We start from the raw sequence: 20,838 nt of genomic DNA, 5'->3' as shown, positions 1-20,838 counted from the left end.
CTCATTTAGGAAGAGGAGAATGAGATGAGAGAGAGCAGTGAGAAAGAAAGGCAAAAAGCCAGAAGGAAGGAATGCAACACTTGGGGACACAACAGCTTATGAGTGTGGTCATTCCCACAGGCAGGAGGAGGGGGCCGCGGTGGGTGAGGAGTACAAGTGTGGAAAAGCCTGAACCCCAGGACCTGCGACCTTGCAGCGAAGTCCTAGGTCCCCAAATAAGAAAAGCAAATGGGTAGTGATTTCAGAAGAGCATAGATCTAAGCACTTAGACCTCCCAGCCTCAGGCACTTGGAGGACAGAGGCGAGCCTCCCCTTTTCCAACCACTGCCACCTCTCAGCCAGTGCTGATGGCTGGCCTCCCCAAGGGTGCTGGGCACCTTCCAAGGTGCACACGTGGGTGGCCCAGAGGGGTGGGGAGTCCCGGGGAGACTGACGAAGAGACCCTTTGGAAACATCAAGCACGAGCACAGGAGCCAGTTTGGGCCTCACCAGGAGGGGCAAGATCCACACGTGGGGAGGGGCTGGGGAGTGAGTCTTAGGATCGGACCGATTGTTCGATCCTTGTTGTTCGATCCTTGTTGATCGATTGTTGACCTTTAGTAAAATAATCCCGTAAAGACAGAGCATTTCTTCAGTTTTGCCCCAGAGGAGCTCAAGCAAAGGGCACTGCCGGAAAAAGAACAAATAAAGATGCTGCTGTGCTGTTGACCACGGTGTCTCTCCACCCCTGGGGACCCCCGGGCCCTTGCACACGGTGGCGGTGGGGGAGGGAAGCCGAGAGGGAAGTTTTGGCTTCAGGAGCCGTGCTCGTCCATCATCGCTGCCGGCCAGCCAGCTGTTCCCCACTGTCGCTGCCCGGCCGCCCACAGACCCTCCATGTGGCTGCAAGTGGCTTTTGGGCATTGTGAAGATGTCGCATCTGCCTGCCTGGCTGGGAAGGAAGCCCACAGCAAGCAGCAGTGCAGAGGCACGCTCTGTCCCCAGCCCCAGGCAGGGACATGGCCAAGAACTGCCCGGTTCCTTAATACTTTTGGAATCCCTCCATCTCCTTCCTTCCACATTAGCACTGCCTTAGCTCACATCACCCACATTTCTTCACTGAAATAATACAAAAACATCCTGTCATTTCTGCCTCTGGTCTTGTTGCCCTCCAATCCATTCTCCGGTGGTAAAAATTCCCCGATGAACATCTTGAAGCTTGCTAGTTGCTCTCTTTCCCACTACATTTCAGCTATGTGAACTCGTTTCATTCTCTTCAGATGCTCTCTCTTCTGTGGATGGCCTCCATGCCCTCCCATCTCTTTTTTTTTTCACCCAGCTGAGTCTAGTTGGCCTTCAGGTCACAGTAAACATCCATTGTTCCTTCGGCCCTAAGACTGGTTTAGGTAATCTCTACCCATGTCTCCCTTAGAACTCTAATCATAGGACTTCTCGCCTGCATTTAAATTGTCCCCCTTCTACTGTCGTCTCTTTGCAACTTTATTTATTGTTTTATTTATTCTCAGCCTCTAGCTGCTCAATCTTTTGATTGAGCAATCAAATGAATAAAATGTCCTTGTCAATCACAGGCAGTAAATCGGCAATCTCTCTGGGAAGATTCAGGAAGGGCTGATAGCACTACAGGGCGATGTCAAGCCTCCGGAAGCACAATTAGGCAAAAGCATTTGTCTTTCCTTGACTAGCTCAGCAATATTCCCACCACCCACTCTAAGCACAGACGGTAGCTGCAGTATATATTTCATTACAGCAGCAAGTAGCAAAAATGGTCACTGATATGCAGGCTGAGAGTAAAGAAAGGTCTATTTCGTTACCTGGAAATACCTAGGGATTTGTGTCTGCACACAGTAGGCATTCAGTAGTAGTTTAGGAAAAATGGAATGCCATAACCAAGAGATTAAGGCCGTTTTCCTCCTGTTTAGAGTAACATACGCAAGTCAGCCCTTGAGGTTTTTCCCACTGAAGTTCTCTCTGCAAAGTTCTGAACTAAGTTACAGAGTAAATCTCAAATTTACCCCAAGTATCTGCCTCTCTCAGGAAGGGAGAGATGGGGGTGACTTTCCTGTCTCCAGGTGGTAAATCATAGAGGCACGGAAAAGGAGAACTGCTCCTTGGAGGCAGACATTGAAGTGGGCCCATCACCAACATTTGTCTCTCCTCATCTCCACCCCTAAGAAGGAGACAGCCTGCCAAGATGCCCAGCCCGAGGACAGTGAGCTGCAGTCAGCATGGAGAGGCCTGTAGCCCTTCAGTAGATCTCTTGTTCTGTGATCGCTTTACGTACCTGGAAACATGCACCTATAAGCCCAACTCCCGGCCTCTAAGGAACCTGGGAATATAGCAGGCAACGGCAAAGCCGTGTCAAGTACTTTTCTCACTAATATGCATAATTAAGGTCATTAAGTTATGAATGTGAGAACATTCAACTGGAGGTTCTTTAAATAATGAGATAACTACTTTGCAAAAAGCCTGATTAAAGGGGGACAGTAGCAGCTGAGTAAGCCCTGCAAAGTGGTGACCTCGCAGAAGCCTCCACGCAGTGCAAGACAGCATCCTTCTCAGGCTCCGTCCCCGCTGGTCCCATGACGCTCTCTCCTCAGGCCTCCCCTCTCCCCATCCCCACCATGCAAGGGCTCCATCTTTACTGGACTCACAGCTCAGGAGGGAGGGTTGAGAAACTCAGTGGAAAATATGGAGAAATTCTCTTTGGGGCACTGTTTTTTTTTGTTGTTGTTGTTTTCGGTACGCGGGCCTCTCACTGTTGTGGCCTCTCCCATTGCGAAGCACAGGCTCCGAACGCGCAGGCTCAGCGGCATGGCTCACGGGCCCAGCCGCCCCGCGGCATGTGGGATCTTCCCGGACCGGGGCACGAACCCGCGTCCCCTGCACCGGCAGGCGGACTCTCAACCACTGCGCCACCAGGGAAGCCCGGGGCACTGTTATTTATCTCAAAGGCCAATGGTATGAATAAGTGAATAATGCCTGCCATTTCACAACAAGAGGAGAAGGCTCTGGAGCCAGGGTGCATGGGGGCAGGCCACCTTCTCTCAGTTCATGGGCCTCCGTACCCTTTTTGAAAGTGACCTGGGGTCAGACAACTTTTTGCTCACTAGGCAATACCCACATCTCCACCTGGGTTGGGGAGAGAGAGGAGGAGGAAGAGGAATAACAACAGTGATTAATAACTCCAGCCCTATTTATTTGGTACTGACTCCGTGTCAAGCCCGCTCTCAGGGATTTCACAGACATTACATCTACGCCTCACAACCACCCTGCCAAGCAGACATTAGCATCTCCATTTTGCAGATGAGGAAACTGAAGCTCAGAAGATAACCCTTGGCTTTGGGAACTTCCCAAAGCTACACGGACAGTGAGCAGCTAAGGGAAAGCAAGGAGAAGAGAAGAACATCTCTATCGCCTATTTTCATCAGAGGGTCTCCATCACTTTGCCCTCCCTCACGACTCCCCACACCTTCAGCCCCTTAGAGAGGCAGAAGCAGGGGCAAAGAGTCAGCACAGAGGGAAGCAAGAGCCACACCTGTACCGCCAGGATCTGGCACAGGGTAGGTCTGAGCACCTGCAGCTGGAGTCTGTGAATCCCAGGTCTTCCACTTCCCAGCTGATTTGAGGCAAACGACTTACCACCTTTCTGTGCCTCCATTTTCATATCTGTAAAATGGGAATGATAATAGTCCAATCTCATAGCATTGTGAGGTTTAAATGAGTCATTAGGAGTTAAGAAACACTGGTCTATAGTAAGTGTCCAGTAAAGCTGAACAGCTCTTAATATCATCGTCAGCAATGTCATTATCCTGACTGTTCCAAACATAGCAAAGCAAGACATCCCGGTACTGAGCTTCCAGACACAGAGCACTGGAGGCTTGTGGTCAATTGTCCTCCCTTATATTGACCACGGTGCAAATAGCCAACACAGACCCCTCCCCAAAGCAGAGCACTGGTCCTCCTCTACGGTCAATCGGCCTTCAGTTCCTGACATGTGGCCCTGAGGCCAGTGGACTCAGACTATTGCTAATAATAAACAGTTCACACTGAGAGTTTCGAACAAGAGAGCTCTTTGTGAGGCTCACGTCTTTCATCTCAGTGAAAAAAGAACAAGGTGGAACTGGCCCAGCCGCTCCTTGGTCTTAGTGGGGTTCCCAAAGAGGCAGCTGTGGGGTGCCCAGGGGACACCTCGGAACACTTTGATGTAAGCTCTGGTTCTTCCACTCAGTAGCTGTGTCATGGGAGAAAGGCGGTAAGCCACTCCGAGCCTCACTTTCTCAACTGTGTTACTACGAGGATTAAGTGGCATAATGTATACAATACACTCTGTTTACTGCAAAGCAGTGTATCAACGTGGGGAACTAGAATTCCTATTTTCATTCTCCCTGAATCAAATCCACTAACTCCAGTGTAAGCATTTACTTCCCTCAAATCAAGCCTCACCTGCACACTCCTCTCAATTTCTCTGTCTCAGCTGGTTTCAGGGTCCCAGGGGTGCAGCTGGCTAAAGGGGCAATGCGGGCGAGAGAGGCACAGTCAGGTCTGAACTCCTGGAGACGGAAGTCCCTCCCACGTGCTATTTTCAGCTGGGCCGGCTGTGGAAAGGTCAGCATGTGACCTTATGCTAGTCCCCTCCCTGCCCCAGGCCTCGTGCTCAGCTTCTAAGCCTGGGGATTAGAAACAGCCAAGTCTCCAGGGCCCAGCTGACTGTGATTGAATGCGGGGCGAGCAGCCGCCAGCTTTGGCTGCCAGAGCATCGTGGCAGACCTCGTGCCAGGGGACCCGATGACAAGACGCTGCTGGGTCAGATAGCCCCGTTCAACACCACGTGCCCCCTCCCAGACTCAGGTAACACTCGGGAGCCTCCCCTGGCGGGCAATGCTGATTGTCATTCCACCCAGTGACCATCTCGGTTCCAGCTTTCAGCAGTATCCCAGAAAAATTAAGATAGTTTCAGAACCATTTCCCATGTCTCCTTTTACCAATGGGAAAAAGAGACATTCAGTGGGTGAAATTCACAAAGCAGTGTCTCCAAGTATCCTATCCATAATAAAGTTGTGAATTTATGAGCTGCGTCTTGCTATCAATTCAGCACTTTTGGCACATTCACTCTGATTCTCTGATAGATTTAGGAAGCTTCCCTGTAAGTTTCAGAAGTAGTGGGAGGAGAGAGTGTTACCAGAGTATGTACTGCTATTACACAGTAGAACGTGAAGGAATAATTAAATGGCTCAGAACACTCTCAAATTGATGACATGTCGATCAAATTCATGGATGACTTGAGGCAAAGGAGGTAATAACCATAATAACCATAATCTACCAATAATGGGTAGATTAAAGATCACCATCCTTAAACATGGCAAAAGCACAAGCAGCAAAAGAAAAAAAATCAGAAAAACTGGACTTCATAAAATTAAAAACTTTGTGCAAAGGACACCATCAAGAAGATGCAAAGGCAACCCACAGAATGAAAGAAAATATTTGCAAATCATATCTCTGACAGTCAAAGAATCAAAAATAAATCTAAAATTGTAATTTGGCCAAAGCTGCATCCAAGCACACGGGGGCACAAAGGCTGGAATTTACATGCAAGGCTCCAGGAGCCGCTCAGATGAGAGCGGTGTGGGGAATTAACGGTGCTTTCCAGGGTTAAGACCTCCAAGTAGTCAGGGAACAAAGGCCCTCCTATAGCGTCAAGAAGTTGTACCCCAGTGGGGAAGGGTTCACCCTACTGGTAGTCATGGAGTTGGGTCCAAAAAGCCAATTGTAAAAGCAAAGAATGGTAGAAATGTGATTTCTCCATATACAGATGCTTGCCAAGCACAAGCTTTGTCTAGGAACTTGAGATAAGGTGAGATTCTGTGAGAAAGCAGGAGAGAGAGAGAGGACAGCATACACAGTGTCTTCTATCCCAAACTAAGAGCATCCAAGTCAGGGTTTAAGAAAAGAAACCAGAATTAAAAGAAAAAAATTTTTTTAAAGCAAGACAAATGAAAGTTTTCTATTACTGGCAACATAATGTGATCCTGTTCTGTCTTGGTGCCAGAGTTTAGCACAGGTGGGAGGAGGGCATTTCACTCACACTGGAGCAAAGTCCAGAGCTCCTGCATGTCATTGCTGGTGACATGGAATGAGAAACATCAGCGCTTTGGCAGAGAAAAAGATCCACAGCTCAGCAGGATGGAGGTCGCAACTGGGGAACCATGTCATAAGTGACAGGAGGGACCAAGGAAGGAAAATGGATACTACGTACCAGGTGGAAGCAGAAGGCATCTACAGTCACTCCTGAGTGATCATGAGACATCATTCATACCTCTTAAACCATAAGCTAGGTTCTAATGATCTTGCTGAAAAGGGATAGAAAAAGAAATTGTTGTTTTGTTCCTACTACAGTGACGTTGTCCCATGACTATATCCCCAGATGTGTGCAGCCAAGGAAAATGGGGGGACACATTTGGATAAATGTCAGATCATGGACTTGGCCCCCAAAAGCCAACTAGAAAAGCTGAAGATGGTAGAAACATAGTTCACAGTAGAACCTACGGAATAACTCAGGACTTCTAGCTGGTGCCAGTGAATTTAAATTAACAGTATCATGTAGTAGTCAAAAATACAAATTTGAAATAAGAGCAGGCTCAAGAGATGCTGAGATGCGGTGAGGTGTGATGGAAAGTGCTCAAACCTTGGAGGACTGGGGGTTTTGGAGACTTAAGTCCTTTTCTTGCTCTGCCACTAACTAGTTGAGTCACCTCCTCTCTCTGGGCCTCACCTTTTCAGCTGCATGATGACGCTGTTCGAACAGATGGTCTCTAAGACCTCTTCTAGTTCTGATGCTCTTTCAATCTATAAATGTGGTTTCACATGAGGAGAGCAATGGTCCCGCTCAGTTCTGCTCTAGTCAAACTATAGGCAGACAACCGAGTTTAGTCCTCATAAGGGAGACACAAAAAATCATTATTATCTAGATGGAGAAAGTTCTCACAACCACAGAGAAGTTGGTTTTATCCGTCTTGAAGAGGTGAAGCCTCAAGGCAGACATAATAGTTCTCCAATGTTTGAAGGACTGCTGTGTAAAAGAAAAGCTATATTTCTCCTACAAAGTCCCAGGAGTAAAGAGCCAAGAACAACGGGTGAAATCCACAGGGAGGGAATTTTAGCTTTATATAAGAGGGAAATTCTCACCCTTGAGCTTATCTGGAAGTGGAATGGCCCCATCCTGGGGGCATTCAAACTTCAGGCAAGAGATTCAAGGATCTAACTGGTAGGTGACCTTGATGACACCTGAGGTCTTTCTCAATTCCAAAATTCTGTAAGTACCCATGAGATAACTGGAGATCTGGTTAATTATCACAGAAAAGGATGACTGATTATCCATATGTCTTCACCATTTCTAAGTGGTTGGCACACAGTAGGGGGTTAATAAATATTTGTGGAAGTGAGGGAAGGAGGGAGGGAGGGAGGGAGGGAGGGACAGAAGCAAAGACCAAAGGCCCAGATCACACATTCCACCGTGTGCTCAGAAATCTGCCTCCCGTCTACATGTGAAGATGCTGGGTTCCAGCCAAGGCCTCCAGTGTCTGCCTGTGAGCTCAGCTCAGTGTAATTAAACACCTGAGTTTCCCAGGAGGGATGGAATCAAAAAGACTGCCAGAGGAGAACCTGTGGCTTCTGCTTCTTCCCTGCCTTTCCACTTGCTTTGTGGCAAGGCCAGGCCTGACAGGTAGCCCCGTGGCCCGAGAGCTCCCCTTGCTTTCTGCTGTCTCTGCAGAGCTGCAGTCAGACTGCTGTTCTCTGTTAAGCTGTGCATTTGTGCCTTGCTTTGCAGGGACCCTTTAGAGTTTCTGCTGTTTCTCCAATGGGTGCATTCTGTTTCCCTCATACCTAACCCGGGGAGCTCGGAGAAGCGGGCCTGGCCCTCCGTTCTGCAGTTATGATCATGAAGAGGGACCCCCTCCCCTGCTCTAGCTTTGCCACCCCCATTCCAGCCCAGCCCAGCCCTTCTTCCCATCCCTAAGGAGGAACAAAGGGTCACCCTGCTGCAAGGGGTTAGTGCTACAAGTAGGGCACTGCAGCTCTACAAAACTCACTGGCAGTTTTTCACAGATTTGATTTTCTTTCTCAGCCTCCTGCTCTGATTTTGCTCTTCCTACCAAGACCTCTCTCCTTGCCAAGCTTTCTTGCAGTGACAGTGGGTTTTTATCACCATGTAGCTATGATTCAGAGCCAGACCTCTAGCTGACAAGAACTAAAATTATTCTCTCTCACACACGCACAGAGGACCACAATGGGGAAAAGTGAAAGTGGAAACATTTTTCAAGTTTGCAAAGTCACTATCAGGTGAGGATTGATGGAGTCAGCCCTGACAGCTCCTCGTTTTGCAGCATCCTCACCAGAAGATTTTTGTCTCGATGTCTAGTTCCACCAACAAACCACTGTCAAGCTCTTCCGTATGCAAAGTATTGTGCTACCCTAATTCCATTACCACCTTTGAACACAACACCTCCTCCTCCTCCTCTAAAACCCCAGCCAATGTCCCTGGCTGAACTGTTAAGCGAAACATGCAGACTAAAGGTGCTGGGAGAATGGCATCACCATCAACCAACCTGCCATCTAGGGCTCCAGGCTGAGCACCAGACGGAAACATTCTGAAAGGGAAGACCCTTTACTTTCATTTATGCCAGTGAAAGTGCAACATCCCCATTTTACAAATGAAGAAATGGCTCAGGAATTAAGTACCTTAGTCACTTGACTATTAAGTTGTGGAACCAAGGATTTGTACCCATGCTTATCTCTTTTGGTCCCATGGACTGCCTCTGTCATAATGATTTCAGAAATTAAAATTATGTTCCTGACCTAATAATGTCTTTTGCACGTGCAGCTTGACAGGTTTTGATGGCAGTGAAGATTAGCTTTCAGAAACCATCCTCCTTATCTAGTCTCCTCTCTGGTAGCATCAATTCAAAAGGGAGCTGTCCAGGAAAAGGGGGCGGTCTTTGATGGAGACAAGCTGACCAATACCGTGGCTGCGGCACCTTTAGCCTGAGTGATAGAATGCAGAAATCACTGGTGGTATCCTCCAAGTAAAACAATAAAATCTGCAAGCCAGTGATTTTTTTCTAAATGACAGACTAAAAGATTGAGATCTGGTGTTCAAATACTTCAGCAGCTTAGCCTTACTACTACTTGTTGCAATCCCTGTCTCTTGGCATGTGATATAGACTGTCGGAGGTGGTCACCAAGCACTAGCCTCCTGCAGGCAGGAATCTAAGAGGCTGACAACCCAGGAGGCACAGAGCGGGCACTCAGCCCCTCTCAGATCGGCACGTCTTTGCTTCTTTCCTTCCTTCCGACCTTCCTCTCTTTCCACCGTCCTACTTGGCAGGAAGTGCTGCTTTCCCTGTGGCCTTCTGCTTCATGGCCATGGTCATGGTCACCAGTGCAGACTGGTGGACAATGAGCTTGGGATTGGAAATCGAGGTTTCAATTCTGACTCTACCAGTCATAATAAGGTTGACCCAGGGGAAGATAATTGAACTCTTCGAGCCTCAGTTCCCTCACCTGTAATACTGGAATAATAACACCTGTGACATAGCAGTGTCAGGAGACTTAATGAAGAATATGTATAACGTGTCCTACACATAGCATATGCTCACTAACATCATTATTAGCGCTATGCTTGCCTCTCCACCTGTGGGTCACACAAATCCTACCCATTATTCACTGGCTAAGTAAAATCTCCTTAATGCCACTCTTACCCTCTACTTTATAGAAAAGATCACGGTCTCCCAGAAGTCTGAAAGCACAAACTGGCTCCACTTATTCCACGGACATTCACTGCTTTCCAGCTTCACATGGTTTCTCCTGTTCGCATTAGTATTTCCCAAACTAGATTGCAAGCAAATCGAGGAAGGGATGATGTCTTATTTTAACTCCTTTACTGCATTCATTCAATATTTACTGAGCCCACCGTGGACCAGGTAATGGCCCACATAGCTCCCGACCCCAGGCAGCTGAAGTCTGACTGGGGAGACATTTGCATAAAAGATGCAATGAGAAAAATCTTGGGAAGGGCTGGGCCCAGAGCTCTTCCCAAATAAATGGGGTCTATACTCCCTAACCCCGCTCCTTGACCCCTGACTGTGTGAGGGGTCCCTGCACATGTTTCCATAACAACCTGTCCTTTCCTTAGTAGAGACTCATCTCATGTCACAGCCATTTCTTATTTACTGATCTGGTCCCCCGCAGCAGACCATAAGCACCATGAGGGCAGAGCTTACATCTCTCTCATTCAATGCTCCATCCTCAGCACTCATATGCCTGGCACATGGCAGACACTCAAGAAATGTTTGTTAACCAAATAAAGAGGTACTCAGACTTGATTGACTGAGGTTCTGGGGAATAGGCAGGTAAATCTAATGTTTGTCTTCTTAGGGACCATACTTATTCATGTATTTTTTTTTGCGGTACGCGGGCCTCTCACTGTTGTGGCCTCTCCCGTTGCGGAGCACAGGCTCCGGATGCGCAGGCTCATCGGCCATGGCTCACGGGCCCAGCCGCTCCACAGCATGTGGGATCTTCCCGGACGGGGGCACGAACCCGTGTCCCCTGCATTGGCAGGCGGACTCTCAACCACTGCGCCACCAGGGAAGCCCTATTCATGTATTTTTTAGAAAACATTTCCCTGGTGGGCTTTCCTCCCCTCACCAATTTTAAAGAAGGAAAGGAACATGATTTTCTCTGCTGTATGATTTCATCCTAGCTGTCTGTAGCTGTCAGCCTAGCATTTGAGAGCCACAATAAAGGTTGGATAAAAAGCAGCTGAAGACGTGTGAAACTTGATTAGTCAAGTTCCTTGCTGAAAATAGAATGGAGGTAAACCACTCTTCATCCACCTTCACCTCTTCTCATCAAGCTCTGAGGACATCCCACAAAGGAACCAGGTGCCACAGTCTAGTGGCATAACTTCTGATCCATGGCTACCACCACCAACTGCTACCATGGTGATCTGGAAGTGCAGGGAAAGCACTGAGCTGGGAGTGATGACACGGGCTTGAGCCCAGCTTTGCTTCTAACTAGCTGTGTGACCTTTGGCAAGTTACTCCACAATTTCCTTATCCAAAAAAAACAGAATACTACCTGTCCCCGTGGAGTATTGAGAATTTCAACGGAGACAATAGACAAAGAAACAAAAGACTTGACTACAGCAACATCTCCACAGGAGAGCTCCCACTTGGATGAAAATTACATCTGAAAAGAGAAAGAGGATTTTGCAAATGACATGGGTACCCACAAGGTCAGAGACAATACCCCTCATCCAGATGGCTTCCCACTGTCAGAATTTCCTAACATCTAAGACTATTGTTGTAAACCGCTTCTGCCCAGTGCAGTAATCCAGCTACGAACAAGTAATCCAGTGTCTTCCCACAACACACAGTCAGATATTTTTGTCACCATTAATTATCATTTAAAATAACAGACAAGGCTTCCAGGGAAAGCGCGCCGTCTCTGCCCCCTTCTCTAACTTTGCCCTGCCCCCAACAACACTCACACTGACGAGAACACTTGCTCCTACCCAACATTCCAACATAAATCAGCAAGGGGAGCAACAAAGTGAAACTCTGAGGTCAGATAAAACTGGGTTCAAAACCCAGTTCAGCCACCTCTTACACTGTGACCTCAGATAAGTTACTTTGCGTTTCTGAACCTCAGTTTTCTTACCTGCAAAACAGGAATAATAAAGCCCATGTATGAGGTTATTGAGTAGAGTTCCCAGCACGGCATCGGCATATCTTGGTGCTCAGCACGTGAGTGTTTCTAGTCCCTTCTCTCCTCCAGGGAGAGCACTATCACTCCATGTGGTACCATTTCCCATCCAGTGAAAATCCTGCCAGTCAGGTCTGGAAAGTGATGCTTCCCGACCACACAAATGACTTTCTCCTCCTTTAAGAGCTTCCCCTAACTTGCTCTGCAGTCAGGCCAATTTTTTTTTTTTTTTTTTTAAGAGAAGCTTTGTATCTGGGGAACCTCACATCCAGATATACACATTTTAATGGCCTGTACATTAAACACTGCAATGCACCTGATATTTTATGCAAGTTCAAATCTGTGTAAAGTAGAGCATACCCAAAGGACTAACAAATGACTGAGAAGCATCATACTTTGATGAGTCCTAGAAATGTAGTACAAGAGAGGGAATGGGGGAGTGGAGGGCGGCCAGGGAGAGAACTACTATTGTTTGAACGCCCCATGTGTGAAGCACTGTGCTAGGTACATGGCATCATTTCATTTTTTCAGCCTGCAAATATGATCAGGGAGGGGCTGGCATCTCCATTTTCAGCGGAGGAAACTGCCAAGGTTCAAAGCATTAATCAAGAGTAGAGTTCTATGCAACTAGAGATTATCATACTAAGTGAAGTAAGTCAGAAAGAGAAAGACAAATATCATATGCTATCACTTACGTGTGGAATCTAAAATATGACACAAATGAACCTATCTACAAAACAGAAACAAATTCAGACACAGAGAACAGACTTGTGGTTGCCAAGTGGGGAGAGGGGGAGGGAGAAGGATGGACTGGGAGTTTATAGAGTTGGTAGATGCAAACTATTACATATAGAGTGGATAAACAACAAGGTCCTAATGTTTAGCCCAGGGAACTATACTGAATATCCTGTGATAAACCATAATGGAAGAGAAAATAGAAAAAGAATGTATATATGTGTATAACTGAGTCACTTTGCTATACAGCAGAGACTGTTACATTGTAAATCAACTATACTTCAATTTAAAAAATTTTTTTTATTTTACAAAGTAGAGTTCTAAAGAACTGGCCAGTTCTAAAGCCTGTGCTCTTCCCCTCATTCCAACAGTATGTGTCCAGGCACAAAGGAGAAGTGGAAGGGCAGGGAGACCCACAGGTCCTGCCCTCTGGGAGCCTAGAGTTTCACAGGAGCCAGTCAGAAATACACTTGAGACAAGAATGATAACTATGAAGTCATAAGAATATTTACAGAGCAGTGTGACTCTAAGTGCAAGGAAGTAAACCCAAAGCAGGGTCTTTCAGCCCTAAAAGTATGGAGACAATGAAGGGCTGAGAACCAGGAGGGAGTAACCAGAGATGGTCTTCTGGAGGAGAGGCGGCAGAGATGCAGAGGACAGAAAGTAGCCTGAGGTTGTGTTAAAGATGGGGAGACCCACCTGAAATGCAGAATGGCAGACAGAACTTTTTAAAAAATCAGGTTCTAAAGAAAAATAAGCTGATTTGCTGGCTAGGAAAAAAACTCTAAGAATAAATGAGAAATGAATAGTTATTTCTGCCATAGCATTCTGGACACTGCCCCATTTCCCAAAATAAACATAAACCCAAAATGAAATTAAACAGCATTCCCATGCTCCTGAGAAGGGAGCAGCAATCACTATTTTTTTTTCTAAGAACAGGAAGGAAAAAAATTAACTGAGATGAGCAAGAAATAATCGCTATTAACAATAAAATCATGACAACTGAATGTAGATTTTTCAACTTTTCAAAGAGCTATCCTAAGTCATTATCTCATTTAGTTCTCACTTCAACTAGGTGAGATGGTCAGGAGAGCTTCTTACCCCTAATCCACAGGAAATGAAAGGGTACAACCTAAAGCAGAGAGCAGATCTAGGACTTGAACCCAAATCTCTCAACTAACAATTCAGGGATGAAGGTCCAACAGGGCCTGCCTGTCATGGAGGGCTAATGTTTGCTGGTATCAACTGAGAGGAGATGAGGAGAGGGAGAAAAGCTGAGGTAGACACACACTGCTGGTCATCCCTCACTAACTGTTCTCCTTGTCTATATTATTGTATTCCTACCTGGATACATGACCACCCAGAAGAAGACTACATTTCCCAGCCTCCTTTGCAGCTAGGTGTGTGGCCAGGTTACCAAGTGCCAGCCAATGTGATATGAACAAAGGCAATATGCACAACTTCCTAGTCTTGTTCTCAAAAGGAAAGAGTTCGGCCAGCCTTCCCCTTCCCCTTCTTTCTGTTTTCTGGAAAAAGAACATATGGCCAAAGCTGGAACGGCCATATGGGATGCCAATATGGAAGTCATGTATTTAAGACAGCAGAGAAACCTGGTCTCTGATGACTGCAGAGCAGCCAGACCAGCCCTAAGCTTTTAGGAAACATAAACCCTGTTGATGCTACTATTACTGTGTCTCTGTCCAGTAACAGAACCTGTATCCTAACTAATAAAGATGTTTTGCCAGTATCACTGAATACCACTTCTAAAACTCCAGAACCTTCTCAATTGTTTGGATTCAACAAGACCATACATATTTATTAAGAGTCTGTTATGTGTTTGAAGTCTCTTAAGAGTATCTTTACAGCCTCCAGGGAGATGTGCCCAGTCATTTTGGAAAAACCAGTATATTGGCATAGAATGCAAAAAGGCGTATTCAGCAAAGGTGAATGAAAAGAAATAAGAATGTTTAAACAAAATCCTGAAGGAGCCAGGAAAAGCTTGCAAATAATGATCTAAGCTGAAAGGGGGCCACAAAGCATACTGTATGGGGGTGAGGTGGTAGGGTCAAAGGTGCGGGGTGCAGGTTTACTAGTGTCCCTTCCCTCCAAGAAAGGAAGTGATATAAGGAGACCCCAGGGCTGAGCCCAGTTACTCTCTTAGAGCTCCCAGCCCCCCACCCGGGGGTGGGAGTAGGGGAAGTTGACTGAAGCACAGATCAGGATGAGATCTGGCCCAGCAGAAGAACTAGGAGGGGCTGCTGTGGACTAAATAGATACTCACAAGGGTCCCCCTTCAGCACTGACGTTCTGCTCTGGATTTAAGGAGCTGAGATGGGGGAGGAAAAAAAAAATTCAAAGAGACAGGTGTCGTGTAGTGCTGGGGGATGGAGAGTGTCTGGAATAGGAGTACGACGTCTAGACCCCCTGCCATTATCAGAGAGAAAGGAAACAAATGTGGCTTAATTATAATGACAGCAATGACATTATGAGGAGAGAACAGGAAAAGCACAAAGCCCATATTAAGAAAATGGGAATTGTCACTTCACCATCAACTTCTCCCTGGAGAGTATCCCCCAGACAGGGTCATGTCCCTAACCTGAGAAGGATACCCCCAGACAAAGGGACTCTCCCCCACCTCCAGCAATCCCTCCCCCCACTTAGAGGGGGTCCCTCAAAGGCCCCGGCAAGGCTCAGCCCACAGGACAGGCTCCACCTCCAGGCCTTAGTCACTGGCGGGTGGGCAGCAGGGCCACCATCTCTGTCATACTCACAGCCCCTACCACCACTAGACCACTGACTCCTGGCAGTGACACCCACAGGTACAGTCTCCAACCCTCAGAGTCCATCAGGGGAGGCACTCAGTATGCGCCTGCTGAGTGGGGGCATCCTCTCCCAGGTGACACGCTGAGGGCCAGAGTGGCCCTGTGTTTCTCTCAGCATCACCAACACACCCGCGGACCAGATGTGCAAAAGAGGGAATCCACCCATCACACCCCAGGGTGAGCCCTTGCTGGAGATCATCAAAGACCCACGCGAGGACGGCAGGAGGACCAGGGCAGGGCTGGCTTGCCCCCGACCCAGGTCAAGACCCCAGAGTGGAAGTCAGACATACAACCAGGCATTTGGAGACACCAGAGATCATCTACACCCAGAGATGATCACAAATGCTCATTTTAGCCAAGTCTTCACCTCTTCCTATTGCAGTTTTCTTTTTTTTAAATCAGAAATGAGAAAGGTGGGCAAGCTTGAAAATATTTAGTTTTCCAGCTTCCTGGAATCCTCTGGGGAATTAGCCAAGTTATAATAAGATATTCAGTAACAGAACACAGACAGGAGAAGCAACAGAGGTTTCTGGATAATCTATAATATGGTTAATACAGGGCAACAGAATAGTCAAGAAATACTATTACCAATGCATGTAAAATTCAATGCAAAGAGGAGAAAATCACAATGTTACCGGTACTTCAAAGTCCATTGGCTTTGTGTCTCTCTACTCTCCTTGAGGAATGCTGGCCTGACTGCTGGAGGGACGGGGAGGCAGAGGCACTGACCCCTTGGCATAAATGCAGGCTGCGGTCAGTGCTCTCTGTTGCCCGAGATTCTACTTCTGGGATTATCCAATCCCGTGAACCATGCAGTAAGGATGCAAGCATGCACATGTGCATACAGGCAAAGCAAGATAAAAGAGAACCCCGTAAGTCTAATAAGACATCAGCAGCTGTCCTGAACAAAGGTTGTTCGGAATGTGAGTTTACAAGGATAATTACCACCACATTACACAGAGTGCAATAACTCTGTTGTTAGCACCAGAATTTGTCAGATGTCACACGGAAAGGGGAAGAGCTGTAACTGTAAGTGACAGGTTGCTGAAAAAATGGTTGGTTTCTGAAGCACCTGGTCCCCTGAGTCTGTACCATAATCTTGCTCTTAAAACAACAGTAGGCAAGAGTACAAACACTTTCCACTGCAGAAACTGCCAGTTTGTTCAAATTTATGGAGAGAATTTTCAAAGTGTGAGTGTGCCAGTGAGGGCAGGCTGCTGGAGTCTGTGTTCTCAGCCCACGCCACCACAGGTGGGCGCCGTGGGGAGAGCCGGGCTTGTAATTCAGGGAGTTCTGGACACGAATCCTGTCTGCCCTGCTTACCAGCCCTGTATTCTGGGGAAAGCAGTTAACTTCTCTGAGCTTCCATTTCCTTGTAAGATGGCCTTAATAATCTCTAAGGCATAGAGTTGTTGGGAACAGTAGTTGTATGTAGAGTACTTATCACAGCACCTGGCAAATAGCAAGTGATCAGGAAATGGGGTGGCTATTAAGCTGACTTGCCTACCTAAATATCATACTTCGCTGCATAATGCAGAGGTGACTGCCTGCTTATTACACTTCTTTAAAAAAAGAAATGGAAACATCACAAAGCTCTGAGAAGGTGGGGAGAGAAAAGAGGTGATAATAATTGTTTGGGTTTTCCTTAGAGACTATAGTCAGGAAATTACGCTCTCCAGAGGAGAATGGTTTTGGAAAAACAGCTTATCCTCATATGCCACCAGAGCTGGTTTCTTTCTTTTCTTTTCTTCCAGGTAAAAAGCTGCAAGGAAGTCTCCTCATATTTGAAAGCCTTTGGGGAGCTCATTAAATGGAGCCCATTTCCTAACTGACCACCCATAGCAAATTTTCTGTAGTGCATATAATGAGTATTTCGATTGACAGGGCATCTCATCTTGCCCTCTAAGAGACAGAAATTGTGCTCCGAGCACGGTGCATCTGGTTGTTTACTGCTGCCCCACGGCTCACAAAATGCTGCAAGCACAGCCTAGAAAACTGGAGATGTTAAGGCTGAAATAGTTCTAGAAAAGCAAAGGTCTTAAATCCTTTTACAGGACATGAGAAAGCACCTCAAGTTCTAATTAAGCTAAAGCAATTAGCCACCCACAGATACTTAACGGCTGCTTCCCATGGTCAGGCAATCATCTCTATTAAAACCCATTTTAAAGAAAGGAGCAGACCCAAAGGCTCCAGGGCACACACTTCCCACAAATCAATTATGCCTTAGACACACTGAGTAAACACTCAGAGGCAAGCTCTGGGCCTGGCAGAGGGGGCTTTTAGGAAAAGAAGGCATCAGACCTGACGAGGTAATTGCAAAAAAAGGAGGCGGCAAGCAGCAAACGGGACACTTGGTGGTAACAAAATCCACTTGCAGAGGGGGACACTGGATCGCAGATGGGTTGCACAAAGCAAGACCAACTGAGGCCTCAGTTTCCCTGGCCTTAGAATTCCCTGGTTGGTGTAACAAGGCATCAACCCCACCCTGAAGGAGCACATCAAGCAGAAGGGTTTCTGCCTGCGTGCGACCAGACTACCGTCCAAACTGATGCTGCACAGGACTGTCCTCTCCCACGTCACAATGTGTCATGGAAGCACCAACAGGGGGCATCTGGCAGGTTCACAGCGAGTCCAATCCACTCAAGTTCATGTGCTTTCCCCAGTCCAGTTAGGTCTACTCAGTACTCCCTAAGTCTCCCTTTAGTGAGGGGAGTTCATTGTTGTTTCCAGCCCAAGGCTGTTTCCAGACTTGGCAATAGCAACAGCGACACAATGGTCAATGGTTAAGTGTTTGAAAATTAAGTACAGCCATCCCTCTGTCCACAGGGAATTGGTTCCAAGACGAATAGGTTTGCAGATACCAAAACCCAAGGATATTTAAGTCCCTTATAGAAAACGGCATAGTATTTGCATATAACCTACACACATCGTCCCATATACTTTAAATGATCTCTAGATTACTTTTAATACCTAATGCAATGTAAATGCTATGTAAATAGTTGTAAATACAATGTAAATGCTATGCAAACAGTTGCCGGCATGCCACAAATTCAAGGTTTTGGAACTTTCTGGAACTTTCTTTTTAATATTTTCAATCCCTGGTTGGTTACATCTGAGAATGCAGAATCCATGCATACAGAGGACCAACTGTACCTTCCTCAAGAACTAGGGTTGTTTCTGTTTTTCAGTCCAGTCAAGTTAATCCAAAAACCCATTACTTCTCAACTGAACAAGAGACTTTTTTCTTTCCTGTAGATTTTTTTTTCTTTTGGATTTAGAAAATTTCTCAATCATAAAGGAGACATCAAAAATGCTGATCTAGATAAGCACTGTCCAACAGAAATAAGATTTAAAATTTTCCTAGGAGCCACATTAAAAAAAGCAAAAAGATATATGAAACTATTGTATTAGAATATTTTATTTAACCCATTCTAACAAAAATCTTATTGTATAATCAATACAAAAGATTATTAATGAGATATTTCAGATTTTGTTTTCATACTTTCTTTTTCTAGTACCATATTGGACTGTGCAGATCTAGAGCTATCTTTAAATTGACATGGAAAGACTTCCACAATTCACTGCTCTATGAACAAGGAGTTTACCAAGATGCATAGCATGATCTCATTTTAACTATAAAAATCTGTTTCTGTGTGTTCAGATATGGATAGACAATAATCTGTAACACCAAAAGGTGACAGCAGTTATCTCTAAGAAGTAGAATTATGTATGGTTGGTCATTATTTTCTACTTTGTGCTCTTTTGTATTTGCTAAATTTCTTTGCAGTAAACATGTACTGCTTAAATTATCAGGAAAACTATAAAGCTAGCCTTTAAAAAAAAATCTCTCCCTTATTTTAAGCTATACCACCCTGATCCTGCTGGCACTGCAGCCATTGTCCTATTTCCAGCTAACAGAAAGGATGGACAAACATAACACCCCCTGCCCCCTGCGCCAGCCACTGTCATACTTACAACCAATCATCATGATGGCCACTGCAAAGATCTTCTCGATGTCTGTGGATGGGGCGATGTTCCCAAAGCCCACACTGGTGAGGCTGGTCATGGTGAAATACAACGAGGAGATGTACACGGAATTCTTGCTGGGACCCCCTTCCCATTTCCCTGAGCCGGACCCGTTAAACTGGTAAGGGGTGCCAATGTCCATTGCCAGCTGGTAGAGCCAGCTGTTGTTGCGGATGGTCTTGGTGTCCTCATCGAAGATCTCATAGTCCCCGATGCTGTACCAAATGCAGGCCATCCAGTGCGCAGCCAGCCCAAACACACACACCAGCAGGACCAGCACGGCTGCTCCATATTCAATGTAGTGGTCCAGCTTCCGGGCCACTCGCCCCAGACGGAGCAGCCGGACAACCTTCAGAGAGCTGAACAGGCTGCTGATTCCCTGGAAGTAGAGGAGCACAGGGTCAGGGCCAAGAAACAAAGATACTAACAACTCCTTCCCTCCACTCACCAGGGCTGGTCCTTCAGCACAGCATATTCCCTGAGATGCAATATAAGGCAACCTTTAAAACATTGTTTCAAAGTAAGTCATAATATGGAGAAATGCTCATGTATATTTGTATACTTATGCACAGTAAAATTAGAAGTTTTTCCAAGGTATATGGAAGGGAGATTTCCATTAGCTTTTTTTGTTTTTTACTTCCTTTAAAAAGCAAATAAGGGGCTTCCCTGGTGGCGCAGTGGTTGCGCGTTCGCCTGCTGATGCAGGGGAACTGGGTTCGCGCCCCGGTCCAAATAAAAAAATAAAACAAATAAAATTGGAATTTTATTCTAATTATATTGTGTATAAGTATACAAATACATATGAGCATTTTTCCATATCATTACTCATTTTAAAATAATATTAAGCCCTCCAGAAAGTAGGCATAGAGGAAACTTTTCTCAACATAATAAAGGCCATATATGACAAACCCACAGCCTACATTGTCCTCAATGGTGAAAAATTGAAACCATTTCCACTAAGATCAGGAACAAGACAGGGTTGCCCACTCTCAGCACTATTATTCAACATAGTTTTGGAAGTTTTAGCCACAGCAATCAGAGAAGAAAAAGAAATAAAAGGAATCCAAATCGGAAAAGAAGAAGTAAAGCTGTCACTGTTTGCAGATGACATGATACTATACATAGAGAATCCTAAAGATGCTACCACAAAACTACTAGAGCTAATCAATGAATTTGGTAAAGTAGCATGATGCAAAATTAATGCACAGAAATCTCTAGCATTCCTATACACTAATGATGAAAAATCTGAAAGTGAAATTAAGGAAACACTCCCATTTACCTCTGCAACAAAAAGAATAAAATATCTAGGAATAAACCTACCAAAGGACACAAAAGACCTGTATGCAGAAAGAAATTAAAGATGATACAAATAGATGGAGAGATATACCATGTACTTGGATTGGAAGAATCAACATTGTGAAAATGACTCTACTGCCCAAAGCAATCTACAGATTCAGTGCAATCCCTATCAAACTACCACTGGCATTTTTCA

At 45.9% G+C, this 20,838-nt stretch overlaps 1 protein-coding gene across 1 annotated transcript in view; it reads right to left on the bottom strand.

Moving 5' to 3' along the window:
* The window catches only part of KCNH1 (potassium voltage-gated channel subfamily H member 1), a 436,627-nt gene that overhangs the window by 232,735 nt on the left and 183,054 nt on the right, over positions 1–20,838 (bottom strand). The window contains exon 7 of the mRNA XM_024133828.2: positions 19,296–19,725. Within this exon, the coding sequence (XP_023989596.1) occupies positions 19,296–19,725 (430 nt within the window). The remainder of the gene's footprint in view (positions 1–19,295; positions 19,726–20,838) is intronic.

Source organism: Physeter macrocephalus, chromosome 4 (genome assembly GCF_002837175.3).
Source record: "Physeter macrocephalus isolate SW-GA chromosome 4, ASM283717v5, whole genome shotgun sequence".
Lineage (NCBI taxonomy): Eukaryota > Metazoa > Chordata > Mammalia > Artiodactyla > Physeteridae > Physeter > Physeter macrocephalus.
Note: the sequence above shows the minus strand (reverse complement) of the source record. Positions and strands in the feature narration are given on the sequence as shown.